The sequence below is a fragment of the Lissotriton helveticus genome, chromosome 12, assembly GCF_964261635.1.
Source record: "Lissotriton helveticus chromosome 12, aLisHel1.1, whole genome shotgun sequence".
Lineage (NCBI taxonomy): Eukaryota > Metazoa > Chordata > Amphibia > Caudata > Salamandridae > Lissotriton > Lissotriton helveticus.
Genome location: NC_136073.1, coordinates 920589553 through 920601646, shown reverse-complemented (window position 1 = coordinate 920601646; position 12094 = coordinate 920589553). Strand labels below are relative to the sequence as shown.

The 12094-nt window shown below is 42.7% G+C and overlaps 1 protein-coding gene across 3 annotated transcripts in view; it reads right to left on the bottom strand.

Annotated features, from left to right (window-relative positions):
* Positions 1-12094, bottom strand: part of LOC144798280 (uncharacterized) — a 2046403-nt gene that overhangs the window by 972102 nt on the left and 1062207 nt on the right. The window contains exon 7 of one of the 3 annotated variants that reach the window (XM_078669054.1): positions 6070-7791. The exons of the other annotated variants lie outside the window; for them this stretch is intronic. Within the exon in view, the coding sequence (XP_078525180.1) occupies positions 7719-7791 (73 nt within the window). The 3' untranslated portion in view covers positions 6070-7718. Of the gene's footprint in view, positions 1-6069; positions 7792-12094 lie in introns of those variants that run through there. 3 annotated transcript variants of the gene reach the window in all.

Below are 12094 nucleotides of genomic sequence, written 5' to 3'. Positions count from 1 at the left end.
CCCTGTGTAGTCCTGAGGAAGAGCTTGGGTGACGCTCGAAACATGTTGACAGATAGGAATCAATAGGTACACCTAAACTCATTGTCCTTTAGGCACCCTATTCTTCTACCCCATTTTTAATTTTAGCCCCTAGGAGTAAGAATAAATGATTTGTAGCTTACTAGGCAGGTATTTTAACTCGCACCTATTCCACGCCTCCACATTACAGTTCTCTCACCACACATAGTCCAATTTAAGTGCTCCTACGTAGTTCGCAAGTCGTAGCACGCCCCAGTCTGTAGAGGGCTGGGATGGCCCCAATGATGAAGCATGTCACCAGGGGGCAACGCTGGTGAGTGAGGGGACACTAAGAATTTGTATCTTTTTCTTCTAAAAAAACACAATTATTCAAACCCCAGTGAGTGTTGAGAATATCATTGTATAAATACAGCTAGGCTCTTAACCTCTGGTCCAGAGGTTTTCATGTCTTGTTCAACTGTGGAGGGTGAGCCTTAGCAACTTTCCCTCTATCTCCCCCTGATTTTGAATATTCCAAAGAGGCTGCCATCTGCGTTGTATTTGTCGATTCAGCAATGCCCATAATGCAGACATTCTTGGATCTGGAGTGCTCTTCAAGGTCCTCATTCTTCACAGCAGTGGTCAGAAACTGCTTTTCTAGATTGCTGACTTCGGCTAGTAGCACCTGTGTCAGCCTCAAGGTAAGAGATCCTACACTCTGCTCCATCAAGTCAAGCGTCAATGGACTGTAAGCTGATTTTGAGTATAGAAAGTCAGGGAGATTTATTAAAGAGTTGGCACAAAATCAGAGCTGGTGAGAGATGGACATTGAATAACCAAATTTAGCTAGAGCTGACCCGCACTGGAAAATCACCAGTTAACATCTACCTACAGAACTCTCTGCAGGCCCTTGGCCTGGCAGATGCCTGGAGCACTCCAATGGGCCACTTGGTCGAGGGAGGCAGAGGGACAGTGAGGGAGGCAGAACTAAGGAGAGTGAAGGGGAGCCAGACTTGGGCAGAGCCAGACTTGGGCAGAGCCAGGGTGAGAGACTTGGAGAGAGACAGGGAGAGAAACCAAGAACAAGAGAGGTTGGTTAGATATAGGGTAGGTAGAAGTACAGGTTAGGTAGAAATATAGGTTGGTTAGATGTATAGGTAGGTTAGGAATTATAGGTAGGTATATAGGTTGGTTAGATGTATAGGCTAATCAAGGGTGGAACTATTGTGGATGGCCAATCTGGCTTATAACAATGCTTGGCGCTGCTCTACAGGGGTTTCTCCTTTCAAGACCCATTTCTGTTACAATGCCAGTACCTTGCCTGTCCATATACCGGATGACATCCAGAACCAGCCATCGGTAATGGAACAGGTAAAACGACTGCAGAGGGTTCATCATGGAGTAAGAACACATTCGCTGAAGGCCAAGCAGGTATATAAACAATGGGAGGACCACCACCGAATCAAGGGGCCACAGTATAAGGTGGGGGACAAGGTATGGCTATCAACCAAGAACATTAGATTCAAACTCCGTAGTGTATTTCTCCCTTGAACTAACAAGGGAAGGAACGTTTCTGTGAAGGATTCTCCTTGTGTTCATTTTTTATGAATATTCTTTCAAGACTTGTGGGGGAGCTTTTGAAAACAGTTGGGAAAGAGATTTTCCTTAATGCTTTTCCGTTGGCCTTATCAGAGCCATGTATTATTGAAAGACCAGAGAGCCTTATGTGGTGATTTACAGGTCAGACGACTCATGGTGATTACTCAAGGTCCATAAAAGACATTAGCGAGAATATGAGTGTAGTGTGTAAATGTGGATTAATACTAAACGTGTGTTTTGTCATTTCAGGTTCCTTTCCCCACTGTTCCCTTCCTATCCTTCCCTCACCTGATCACTCGAATACTCGGTGTGTGTATATATGTATATATGTCATCCGTGTTGGTGAGGTCGGGAGGTGGACCATTCTTGCATCCTGATTCCGCGGAGTTTAACCTGACGAATAGTCCTGTACCCTTTATGGTGATTGAGGATCACAATGGTAGGTACCATAGATGCAATGTTAAAAAACTGCCCCTAATGTTTTTTAAAGAGAAAATTGCCAAATTTATCAAATTTGAACATGAGATCATATTGAAAGAGAATGCCTGTCCAAGAATTTATAAAGCTAGGAACATTCCTATGATGGTACATGAGGAAGTGGAAAAAGAACTTTAAAAGTTGGTGGAGGAGGATATTAATGAAAAAATAGAATAATCTGAATGGGTTCCCCCCATTGCAGTTGTTAGATCTATTGAAAATATTAGACTTTGCATTGATTTGCGCCTCCTTAGTAGCAATATTTTAACTGGCCAATTGACGTTACCGTGTATCTCAGGAATGTTAGCTATGGTGAGGAAAGCAGTTTTTTTCTAACACTGAATTGTCTATCGCCTACCACCAGATTACTTGAAAGTTGCAAATGTTTGACTGCTTTTATCACACCTTTCAGCTGCTATCAGTAAAAGAGTATGCCATTAGAGCATCTTCCTGCTGCTGCTGTATTCCAGCGCATCATGCATAACCTTTCTGGGCACTGTAAAAATGCTGCTTGTTTCCAGCATGTTTTACTCTTCCGGAAATACAAAAGTGCCCATGATCGTACTTTCGAAAAGATTCTAAGAATGTTATGTGACAATATTCAAAGTTCAAATTAGCGGTTTTATCCGTTATTTGTTTGGGGCACGTTTTATGTGAGTAGGAGACAAAGCCTAAACCAGATTTGCTTGAGGTCATGAACACTGCTCCTTCTCCTGTTTTCAATGATTATGTAAGATAGTTTTTTGGTCTAACTGAATTTTATTCATAAATACAAAACTTTTCTTGCAGGACAGACAATATAAAACAGTTGCTTAAGAACAAGATCATGTTTATATGGGGTGTCGAATGTGAAAGAGTTCAATGGCATGATAGTAGCTATTTTTGCGGCCTCTGCGTTGTTGATTTGATCCTCAACTAACCTGTATTGTCACTACAGATTCTACCTCTGAAAGTTTAGGTGCTGTCTTGGCACAGAAACTAGAGAAGGGTGGAGAATCTATTGTAGTGTATGCTTCTAGAGCACTGTCCCCTATGGAGGACACACATTCCACCATTGAAAGAGATACTTAAGCCTGTGTTTGGGTGTTGGAAAATGTTGGGCCTTTTGTATGGGGAAACAGTGCGAAATCAGAAGTGATTGTAAACCTTTGGTACGCCTACGTACCACAAAGGAATGATTTGCCAGAATGTCAACGAGACTTCAAGATTTCTTATATAAGGTGTGTATGTATCAGAGAAAGATAATGGCACAGCTGAATTTTTTTCCGGGATGCCTTTGCCTATCAAAGAGGACATACATGGTGAGTGGTATAATTTTCAAATTGCCTTGATGAGGGTACCATGCCTATTGGAAAAAAGGTATGGACCGAGGTAATTTTGAAAGATAAAGGCCTATTGGAAGTGAAAAGTTGTAGTAACAAAGGTTGGCCTGCCAAAAGTTTGGTCGGCTCGGATTTACGGTGTTTTTGGGAAGTAAGGAATGAGCTGTTGTCTGTTAATGATATTAATTTAATAGGAGATAGAGCTGTACCTCCTGTTGGACTGAGACACACTATAGTGATGCATGGGCTTGTATGACATGGAGGTATTATGAGGACCAAACAATCTGTAAAAAAAAGGTTCTTGGTGGTCAGGACGTTTTTATTGAATGTATAATCGGAAATTGTCATTTGTGCCAATTCGGACAAATTTTAAAAAACATTACGGCCCAACATGGGTGAGCATGTCATTCCGAAAAACCCATGGGACACCTTTGTGATGGATATTATGGGACCCATTGATCCTAACACCAAATATATAGTGGTGGTTGACGTATTCCCACGGCGACCCTTTGTAGAGAGTGGACACAGATGTGTTATCCTATATGTTCACTGAGGAAGGTTTGCATGTGTGTATCATCACAGATAATGGTGTGCAATTCTTGTCTAACAAAGTGAATGAAATGTTATTTCCAGAGGGTAGGCATCACTCATTGCACCACTTCTCTTAATGATCCAAGTGGGAATTGAGATAGTGGTTTAACAGAGTGCTCAAAAGAGCTTTACAAATTTCAGGTGTAGCTAGTGATAAATGGGAAACAAGTGCTCAAGACGGTTTGGATTGTATAGAAGTATCACCAATGACACGACAGTTTGTTCCCCATTTAAAAATGAGGGGTAGATTACCCAGAGCAAAAAGCAATCCTGCTTGGTTAGTTGAGTCCACTTCTACAAGTGTGGATTTGGAGATGGTTAAAGAAAGAATCAAGAAAACTGATGTAACCAATAAACACAATTTTCATCTGAAAACCGGGATCTAAAAGTAATTATAGGGTCAGTAGTGGGATGATGGTAAAAGTTAAACCTTGGAGAGCAAAGAGGGAAAGTCAATATCTGGGTCCCTTTGAGGTTAAGGACATGTTGAAAAATGTTGTGAGAATTACTGATGGCAGAGTGTGGAATGTTAGCCATTCTGAAATTGGAGTGTTCCAGATCCAATCCCCAAAGAAGTGATTCTGCATGAGCTAGTAGAGAATGTTGTGATGCAATAACCTGGAAGAAACAACACCTAATTCTTTGGGAAACAGACTGGTTCGAAAAAGACCTGGGTAGTTGTCTTATTCTGTTGCTCACATCAGGAGTAAATTTTCAATTCCATATGAGGTACATTGTTTTTAGCTTACTATGGTATTAGTCTTTTGTGTTGTTTTTTTTTGTTTTTATTAGGGTATGAAGATGTATTATGTGTTTACTTTTGTTTCATCCTCATTCATGGCAGGATCCTGGTATTCCATCCTGGAACTGCTAGGTTCGTGCCATGAAATGTTGTGGCAGTTTACAGGGAATTACTGGAGCCGGAAAACGTGTAACTGCTGGTGCCTCTTTTCTGTCGTATAAAGTACATGTTGGGTAACCCTGGGCGAAGCACTACGCTAAGCTTGCGTAGTTTGCGCAACTTCGCACAATGCGAGCTGCACGTAGCACAGTGCAAACACACATAGAGCAGCGGTTATTTTGTGCTTGCTCACGGTCCTCAATGTCATGTTGGCGACGGCAAGCAAAATTACATCCCGGCGACATTTTTTCCTCGTTCGGGATCAGCAACATCAAGTTACCGATCGCGAGCGTGGAAAATAAACCTCCCGGTGAGATTCTCAATGCGGGGAGGTCAGGTTTCTCATTGCGAGTGGTCGTGTATGCTCGTGACCGCTCGCGATGAGAAACTACCAGTCCGCGTTGAGAAAGCTGCTGCTCGAGAATCTCCTCGAGCTGCAGAAAACTACAGCTCGCACTGTGCAAGATGCTGTTTTCAATGATTGCACAGTGCCGGATGCTTGTCACTGTCAGAAATTGAGCAGGCATCCAAAACTAAAGTAACTCGTCATCACTTTCAGAAGGCTCGGCATTTCTGATCTGATAGCCAAAGAAAGAGCAAGACAGGTATATGATTAATGAATGATGCCATGCGTTGCATGCTTGCTGAATCTGAGCTAATGTGCATGAAGTCGAACTAGACTAGTAGTTAAAATAATAACAAAGTAAGTGACTCAAGTGATCAATGTTTCCATGTTTAATAATAACCAATTATACTACTGCAGGTGCAGTCTGGACTTAATCAGTCACTCACTACAGACTGAGTTGGTGTTGGTCTGTTGGACAAACCGTACAAGTACCCCACCATGATTTACACGGTCAGTTGGATCTGAGATGATTAATGCCAGTTCATGAAACGCTGTTTACATCAAAGGTAAACACAACCATTCATCAAGAACCACAGCAGACCTAGGCTACATGTCTGTGCAGTGGTGGAGTCGAATAGTGGTATGAGTGGCGCATTGATTTATTCACTTGATTTGGAAAATGCTAGGTTGCTGTATATGCCTTTTGTCTGGCTCTGTCAAAAAATAAGGTAATTAGAGTTTGGGTCACAGCCCGGTGCCATGGGCCTGTTCTGTGCTGGCTCCTGTCCTGTTCTTGTAGATGCATGCTGGGTAAATACTAGAGTAGACATCATGTGTCCAAGCCGCCTCCGTCTGAAAGTCTTCTCACTCAAGAGTCTTGTCTTTTTGCACTGCACTGTAATTGATGGGTTTTTTATTCATTTATTTTTCAATTCCCCTTTTGTTTTTCCATCAACACTTACAGGTCGGCCTTTTACCCAGTGCTATTATACTTGGAGCAACAACTCACACTTACCTTACCAGTCATCAGCCAGCCAGTGGCACCCAAGAATGATGTGCAGAGTGTCCATGGAAGGGAGAACCAAGATGAATGACGAGATACAACTACACAATTACACCTGGATAATACAGTAACTTTAGTATCATATTCATCAGTCGTCTTTCAAATAATTTGATTCTTTTTTTCTCTTCATTCATTTTACGACTGACTTTGTTTGCTAATTGCTCCAACTATTAATTTTATTTGCTAGCTTTCAGCCCGGTACAGCAGGTAATTAGGGTTTCTCGGAGGGCATACAGGCAAGGCAAATTTCATATAATACTACTTCCCTGTACTGTGTAATTGTGTAGTAGTAGTTAAGAACTACTCATTAACCATCAACTTATCTTCATCATGCATGCATTTCCTTTTTCTCCCTTTATAGATTTAATGGATAGTGGATCATCATCGCCTTCAATGATAGTTTTACCTTTGTTGTGTCCATGTGTACTGGTTTTTCTTTGTCAAACCTTAGGAATTACAATTGTTAAGACACTCCTTCGACACAATTACTGTTTAACTTCTTTTACTAGGTTGTCCCCGCCACCATTATTTTTGCTTTTACTTTAGCAGTTGCAATATTGTTTGGCAGTCTTCTTCTGTACTGTACTTTTCTACTACTCACAGTCTCTCTCAGGCAAGTGACTGTCTCTTTTTTTTGTTTGCAAATGCTAGTTCCAGTGTCTACTACCACAACCATGGCATCTTCTCCATTCTCTTGGGAAACCATGCAGCCATTGCTGTGCCGATCTTAATCTTCATCAATCACAGGTAAGATACGTTTGCTGGGAGGTATGATGGACTAGGAGGAGCACCTGGTAGTACTAGTAGGACAAATCTAACTCAGTGAGGGGAACCGCATCTATCTGTTTGCCGTTACAACATTTGCAGCATTTTTAAATCCAACACTGGCTGCTGCCCTGCATTAGCAAGGAAACCTTGTGACGTACATACATTTGTGAAACCGTAGCCCCCAACTAAACATTAACATTTGTGCAAGTATAAATAAAATGTATTTCATTAACAAAAATAAACTATCCCACACCTCGCCCACCCCTCTCCCTAACCCCAACCAATGTCCAAAAAATAAACCCCAAACACTCAATTCCTACCCACCAACAAGAATACTAAAAAAGGGGCAAATTAACAGGGTCCATTTATAATCAGCAGGCTTTCAGGTGTTTGTCCACCAAGATCTTTACTCGCTCCTTTAATTGGTCCTCCAGCTGTGCCATCCGGAGGAGAATTCTCTGGCGAAATGCCCGGCACCTACATTTGCATCCATGTGGGGGGGCAGCAGTTGTTGAAAAAGGGCGGCGGTGGGCGGCTGACTGACTGCAGCGCCGTACTACTACTGGCGGGGCCTGGCTGGGGCCCGGGGCAATGGAAGAGGCAGCAGTAGATGCCGCCTCCTCTTTTGCCTGAGCCACCAGCCGGCGGTATTCATCACAGATGGCCTGCACTTTCTGTTGCCAGGCCCTGGCTGCCAACTCCTTCATTGGTTTTTGGGGAGGAAGATCTATAAAGAAAGAAACAGAATTGTAACAAACTCTTAGCAAAACGGTAACACAAAATTAATTCAACACATAGTGGCACAGTAGCACTAGCTAGCGCAGTACATAACATTTGTGGTAAGTATCTATCCTCCCACTTCCCCGGCCTCTAACATTTGTGGGAGGTTTTTTCCGGCATTATACTTGCCCTAGTACTATGGATGGACTCAAGTACACAGAAGAACACCAGTTTTTTTCTTATCACTAGTTTATAATTTACATAACCTTGGTATAGGCTGTAGCCGGCAAGCCAGCTCAGTCATCTAAGCTTGCGTCCAAGACCAACATACAAGTCAATATGCAGACGCCTGTTACTTTTATTTACTAAGCTGCAGGTGGGGAAGCTTGTATATTTTTCGATTACGGGTGCCACTGGTCATACTCTGTTACATGAAGGGCAATTGCTCAATTTCACTTTCACTGTGCCCTGGCGACTACAAAAAGGCAGATTAATAATAATATACTTCTGATCCAATGATCATTGCTTATATGGAACGACATATCAGTCCAGTAGCAGACAGAGGTAGGTAGGCGGTGACGTGGGGAGTGGCAGGGTGGGGGGGAGCAAACTATGGATTGCGGACAATTACTGGTAAGTAAACATATAAATAAAACAAATTTTGTTGTGCGCACTGCATTCATGATCCATAGCTTACCCCCTGCCCCTCCCACTCCCCCCACATCACCGCCCGCCAGCACTCCCACCACCAACTGCTAATGCATAAGGTACTTTGTTCATTGATTGTGTAACCAACAGATAGGCCACCCTTTGCAGGCTGGCTGAGCTGACCCGATCGAAAGAAAAATTAACATGGGTACGAAGTCGTCCTTGGAGTCAGAAAAAGGTGCTTGATGATATATATAATGTGCTGGTAAACTGAGTCATCAACTGTATTCTGAAATGAAATCCTATTTTTATATAAATATACGACCCTCTGCTTTGCTACTCTGGCGCAGTTTCTTTTACATTCTCTTCAAAGTAAGACTCTAGTCTGCATCCAGTGACAATCTCCACCTATTATGAATACATCCAGGCATCCATCCATTAAAAGTAAATGTCTATCATTCTTTTGTTATATGTATCGCTTGACAAACCGTAGCTGGTTTCACTTTCACCAACAACCACCCAAGCGTCCACTCCTTCCTTCCTTGCCTTGGCTTTGGGTTTGACACAAACACCGATGATGATTCTTGCTATCCACTATCAACCCATACTGTGTCGCCCACCCAGGCATGCATCTTCTTTCACCTTCCACCCATCCTTCAACAACCCATGCATCTGATTCCTATCAGCCACCTGCATGCTGCTTCCAAAGTATCCTTCTCTGCTAATCGTATTACATCTTGACCATCCTTCCACCCTTCTTTCCCTTTTTGTTCAACACATCCATCAAGGTCATTTGATGTGACTTTTAGTCTTATCTATAACTTTCACAGCTGAGTTGGAGTCTGAGAGAAGAGGCCATTGGTTACTCAACTAACGCTGGTAATGATATTGCTAATGCATTGGTAATGCTAAGTAAAGGGTCTCTTCTTCAACCATTGTATATTGTGAAGTACAACTTCAAGTTCATACTTAAGATTCAGGTCTACTCTTTTGCGCATGTTACCTCGCAGCTTGTTGCGCAGTAAGATGCCTTTGAGGCCACATGACTGCATACAAGAGGTTGAAAAACAAGCCACTATTTTTAATGGAGTTCGGTTAGTCCCTATTGTTTAGCCATAATGTTACACTTTTTGGCATGACTGCAAAAAGCTTGCATCATTGTATTATACTGTCTAACGTGCCCCATTTCTCTCATAATAGGCAGATTCCCTTCTACGAACCAGAGATTTGCAGAGCTTACGAAAGATGCATGTAACCAGTATTTATACGTTCAATGGCGAGTGGTCTCCTAGAATTCGCTCAGATCTCGATCATGCACTGGTTGTAACAAATGTTTAGTGTTTTAATCTTTATTTTGCATGTTGGAGCTGGATGTAATTTCATGGAACAACTTACAAAGCTTGTTATTTTGAAATAAATAAACCTTTTGAACTTACACAGACTCTGTGGTATTTGGTGTGGTGTTGTGGACTTACACGAGTGAGTGAGCGAAAGGGTGTTATGTTCTGGGTCGTGTAATAAAATCATTGGGGATCTTCGTGTGGGGGTTCGGGACCTAATGACTGAGACACTATAGCTAGTCGGTCAGGGAATTGTGGGTTCTGAGTTCTGACTGAAGTATGAGTAAGGTCCAACCTCCCATCACCAACATCCTATTTTCTTGTGCATAGTTCTGTATGTGGCTGTGCAGAATACCCACAACAGTAGTAGTATGTACTACTATCCTGACACAAAATACTAGACCAACATCTGGTTGCGCATTTTGTTGGTGGGATTGTTCAAAGCCTAGAGATTAAAGAGGACAACGCAAAGGACAGGAGTGGACCCAGTGACTACAGCTATTGTTCTAGCACAGCTTTATTCAAAAGAAAACCTTTACTAAAGAGTAACCAACAGGGCAAGCTTAGCTACAGACAGTCTAATAGTAGCACAGAGTCATAGCAGAGACAGTTTGAAGGAACTGAAAGGCAGGAATAACCAACGTTTGGAAAACAGATAATCAAGATCAAAGAAGCTTTTGTTAAATTAAATTAGGAAGGGTAATTAATAGTTTGGAAAAAAGGTGCGTTAAAAGTTAGGGAAATATAATTGTTAATATAGGCACTGTAGGACTTATTGGGCCCAGCAGCAGGACCCTCGGTAGAGGAGCGGTCCTCTGGTGCTTGTCCTGCCGACTCGGACCCCGTCGTCTTGCCCCTGGGTGCTGATCATGTAAGAAATAATAAAGAAAGAGAAACTGACTGCTGTGAAACAAATAAGTCGTAAAAAAACAATCAAACATTTTAGGAAACAACAATTGCAATAAAATTGACCTATCTATTCAAAACGACTACTGGCTTGCAGGATTCATGGACCGTCTCCTTATATGAACACTCCAATGTTCCATAATCATTCTGATTCCAGAATACTAACGAAGCCTAAGTACCACCTGACCTACACAACCTATTGCAGATGGGCCAATTGTTCAGTAAGTCTGCATTTCCATTTTATTGTTGCCTTCAAAAATGCACAGATGAGATGGAGGACACATGCATAAATTTGTGCATACACCAAATTGTTGGTTGGTTGTTGTATGTTCTGCTACTGACTGACGATGCTAAGCCTACCACTCACTAAACAAACTACAAAAGGTTCGATGGAGGACTGGGATAAGAAGCATTCAGTGACAGAGGAGGCCTCAAGCAGACCGTAAAATAAATAGGAACTAATACTAAGTAAACCTATTAACCATCCACCACTATGGAAGGACTAGACTCAAGCGATAGCATTAATTAACTTCAGTTCTCTAAAGTAAACTTACATCATTAATCAGCCCAAGCTAGCGCAAAGTTACAAACATGTAAGAGGTGCCGAGCAGCACCTGTCCTACAATCACAGAAGATTTTGAAACTGAATTGACCTGCAATGTAACTAAGCGCACCAGTAATAGTGTTATTCATCCAAGAATTATACATAATACTTGTACTACTATATCTTACTAGCTACTCACCAAGCCCCATGACCTTGACACCTAGCAGGTCCTGCGCCCGGTCCAGGATGTCTGACCACCGGTGGGCCAGCTGGTTGTTGGTGCGCCGGATCCCCCAGCAGCGAAACACTGCCCGGTGCACCTTCGCCCACCGGCGGTGACACTCCTGGGTAAGGTACCCGTAGCCTGGCCTGCCGCCTGCTGCCAAGGTCAAGGGGAGGTGGGGCTGGATGACAAAAACCAGGGCGGCTACCTCCGCCTCTCCAAAAAGCTGTCGGGCCTGCACCGCGCATTCTGCCGCAAGGCAGCCGGCTCTTGGGCGCAGGCGCCTTGCCCTTGGAGCCGGTACTGCTGCCCTTGGCCATGGTTCTTGGGTGGGGCAGAAAAGAAAAGCGAAAAATAAAGTTAGGGGAAAGAAGTAGGAGCTTGGGGAAAGAAGTAAAATAAAACAGTAGAGAAGTAACAAACACAGTGCAAGTAGAAATAAATCGCAAAATATAAACTTGGGGACAGAGATAAATAAAAAGTGAGAAAAACAGTGAAAATAACTAAGGCTTGCAAAGATTGAAGGTGGATAGAAAACTAGGCCCAGAACCATAGCATAGTGAAAAACAAGATGGCCGCGCCCATTGCGACCACTTGCGTAAGTTCGAGCGATATGTCGTCGCGAACAAGTAGATAGCGTTCCCGAACA